This window comes from Sinocyclocheilus anshuiensis, unplaced genomic scaffold (assembly GCF_001515605.1).
Source record: "Sinocyclocheilus anshuiensis isolate Anshui unplaced genomic scaffold, SAMN03320099.WGS_v1.1 scaffold1003, whole genome shotgun sequence".
NCBI classification, from domain to species: domain Eukaryota; kingdom Metazoa; phylum Chordata; class Actinopteri; order Cypriniformes; family Cyprinidae; genus Sinocyclocheilus; species Sinocyclocheilus anshuiensis.
This window is the reverse complement of record NW_015542495.1, coordinates 125,227-128,248: the sequence shown is the minus strand read 5'-3', so window position 1 is coordinate 128,248 and position 3,022 is coordinate 125,227. Positions and strand designations below refer to the sequence as shown.

At 39.8% G+C, this 3,022-nt stretch overlaps 1 protein-coding gene across 1 annotated transcript in view; it reads right to left on the bottom strand.

Annotated features, from left to right (window-relative positions):
- LOC107694165 (serine/threonine-protein phosphatase 6 regulatory subunit 2-like) overlaps nt 1–3,022 on the bottom strand; it is an 18,188-nt gene that overhangs the window by 4,020 nt on the left and 11,146 nt on the right. The window contains exons 18-23 of the mRNA XM_016493775.1: nt 1,892–1,949; nt 1,665–1,792; nt 1,441–1,580; nt 1,225–1,360; nt 1,022–1,074; nt 539–713 (exon numbers count right to left, since the gene is read on the bottom strand). Coding sequence (XP_016349261.1) covers nt 539–713; nt 1,022–1,074; nt 1,225–1,360; nt 1,441–1,580; nt 1,665–1,792; nt 1,892–1,949 — 690 coding nt within the window. The remainder of the gene's footprint in view (nt 1–538; nt 714–1,021; nt 1,075–1,224; nt 1,361–1,440; nt 1,581–1,664; nt 1,793–1,891; nt 1,950–3,022) is intronic.

The following is a 3,022-nucleotide window of genomic DNA, read 5'->3' as shown; positions in this document are numbered from 1 at the left end:
ATTTAAGACATTTTAAGACTTTTTAAGGCCTTATATTAGGAAAACGTTATTTAAGACATTTTAAGACTTTTTAAGGACCCGAGGACACCCTGTGTCAATAGTGTAGCGATGAAGCATCACAACAAAGTCACTTTCAAAACAAGCAGCTTTCTGCTGGTCAAAAGAAAATTCACAACCAATTTGAACCCTGCAAAAATCTTTCACCCTCACACGAAATTTCCAATTGCGTGAATTCCTATTGAAATCACTGGATTTTGTCTGTGAAAAATCCCCAAACTACAGTAAATGTGACCTGAAGTCAATTACTTTGATATAGGGAAGTGTCCGAATGGGATTCACTTTTCAGTCTGGTCTGTCATATTTCTCTTCCCTTTAAGTGGTTTGTTTAGAGAGCATAACTAAACGATCATCACACTACAGGTCTTCTGTCATCGTTTAAAAATGGTGATATTATTCCCTTCACGAGTCATGAGAATCCTTTTTTTCTGGAACTACATTAAAACACTAATGCTGCTATTTCTTTGCAAAGTGTTCTTACCTCGAGGGTGCTGTTGTCTGGTTGGCAGGTGTTTTAGGGGAACTCTCTGTCTTATTTTCTCCAGGGTCCTCTTCACTGTCTGAGCCTCCAGACGAGCTGCTGCCTGAGGCCACCAGAGGGGCTTTTTGCCCAGGACTTCTTTCCCACACTCCTGTAGCCGAACCACTGCCAGCCACTGCAAAAAATAAAAAAATAAATAATAATAATAAAAATGAAGGGTCTAAACGACAAAATTTCAACCCTCTTTTTAGTTTTGTAAACTAAGTGAACTTAGTGAATGTATTTCTGAATAGGAAGTTTTGTTCTAAATGTTTTCATAGTACTGAAAAGATCAAGAAAAATGTGATTCCCCATAACATTACCACTTTAAACATTTCATCAGGTAAATTTAAGACAGAAAACGGTCTGTTGGTGGTCGACTACTTCCCATGTTGTGTATTAACAGAGTTAATATTCAGACAGACTCAAATACAGCATACTCACAGTTCTTCTCTTGGCCTTGTTGAGGATGTCCCTCAGTCTGGCTGGACTCTGTGCTGTAATGTAAAAGTCAATGGATCAGCACTGATAAAGGTATTCCCATAATTCAAACACAGTCCAACCAATATTACCTCACTTTAACAAACATTCCAAAGCAGTGTCGTAAGAAGCATTATACAACTTTCTTCAAAGCAGAGTGTTCTTACCTGCTGAAAGGCTGGAACTCAGTAAAGGAGGTCCAGCTTGTGTCCTGCGGACCCTCACCTCCCTGCTGAGGGGGGCCACCCCAGGAGCTAGAGGAGCTCACCTCCGTCTCACCAAAACTCGCCGTCCAGCTTGAATCTGTACACAAGCACAAAGAATGTTCAATAAACTAATTCATCTGAAAGATTCAGAGTTGTGGGTGATGTTGTAGCACTCACTTTGAGTCTGAGCCACTGCAGAATGCTGAGGACTGGCCTCTTCCTCAACATCCTCTTCCTCAGAGGCCGACCCGCGGCCTCCACCCCCATTCCTCACTGCACTCTTGGGTGAACTATCTGAAGAAAGAGACACCCCGAACCTGGAAAGAATAAATAGAGAATGTGAATTCAATAAACAAAACAGGAGAATCTATTTCCTCAAGCATATCATCCATGTGCTGTACCTCGATCTGGCTTTGATTTGTGTTGCATAGTTTATTTCTTTTTCATCCCAAATATCCTCCTCTTCCTCACAGTCATCGAACTGCTGGATTCTTTCTTTACAACATGCCTCAAAAGCTGCAGAATTGGCCTAAAGAGCACAACAATCCGAATAAACCATCAAAACACTTACAGCAGGGCTAAGTGATCATTTGAATAATGGACAGTGTTTTCAGTGGCTGACACTTACACTATGATCATCTGCATCTATATTGAAGTTAATTTCAGCAATTCGATCGAACGCAGCACTGCAAGATTAAAAGAGGTCTCTCAAAAATCATACTGCCAATCTTTACCACAGAAACATATCAGCACTGTACATCAATGCATGTCTCTGCAGCATTCTGATATATGGCAATACTTATCACTGGATCTGAGAAACTAGGGCTGCACGATAAATCGAAATGAAATCGAAATCGTGATTAGACCGAAGCTGTGATTGTCATGCGTATCTTTCAGTGAAGCACGGTTCTGTGATCAGTAGTAAATCTCCATCCGAAGGCCAGAGGGCGCTCTCGCGCGGAAACTCCAAATACGCCCCACAGAAGAAACCCAGCAGTTGCTGAATAAACCAAGAGGTCCTCGCTGCAGCCTGTAGTATGTTTGTTCTTTATGAAAATAATGGGGTGTAAATATTGTCTTTATTTTTTCCTCTGATAATCTAGTCAAGATAGTTCTGTCAAAAATTCGTTCATGAACCAAATATTATTTTTCGTACATGACGGATAGAATCAAAAAGACATTTAGGCTAACTCTGATAGATTGATGTATATCTTAATAATTAGCTATTTACAGTGCAACATCTGCATATCAGCCATGTTACAGAGCTTGTTGTATCCTTATAATAATGGATACAGCATTGATGTGCATCCTGGCGATAACATATGAATTGCAGGCTATTCAAAAAATAAATAATTAAATAAATAAAGCTTTGAAGTTGCCGGTATAGACGAAAACATCGCGGATGAATTTAGACATTAAAGTTTTTACATTGTAATGTAATGTAGGTCATCGTGTAGATATGTAATGTAGGTCAAAAACCCCTGCTACATGTACTGCGTTAGACTTCACTTAGACTAAGTCGCTGTGGATAAAAGTGTCTGCAAAATGATAAAATGTATTTATTCGAGACCTACAGCGCATGCGCGTAAAATATCCACTACGTAGTGGATATAGTCCAGCTACGTCATCGTGCTGCAGGCTGCAGCGAGGACAGACTCCGATAAACAGAAGATTTAAATGTTTTCGTTGATTCAGCGTGACTAATAAACACACGACTACGGCAATATATGGTTTATCTGAGTTCTTATTATAATTTTCA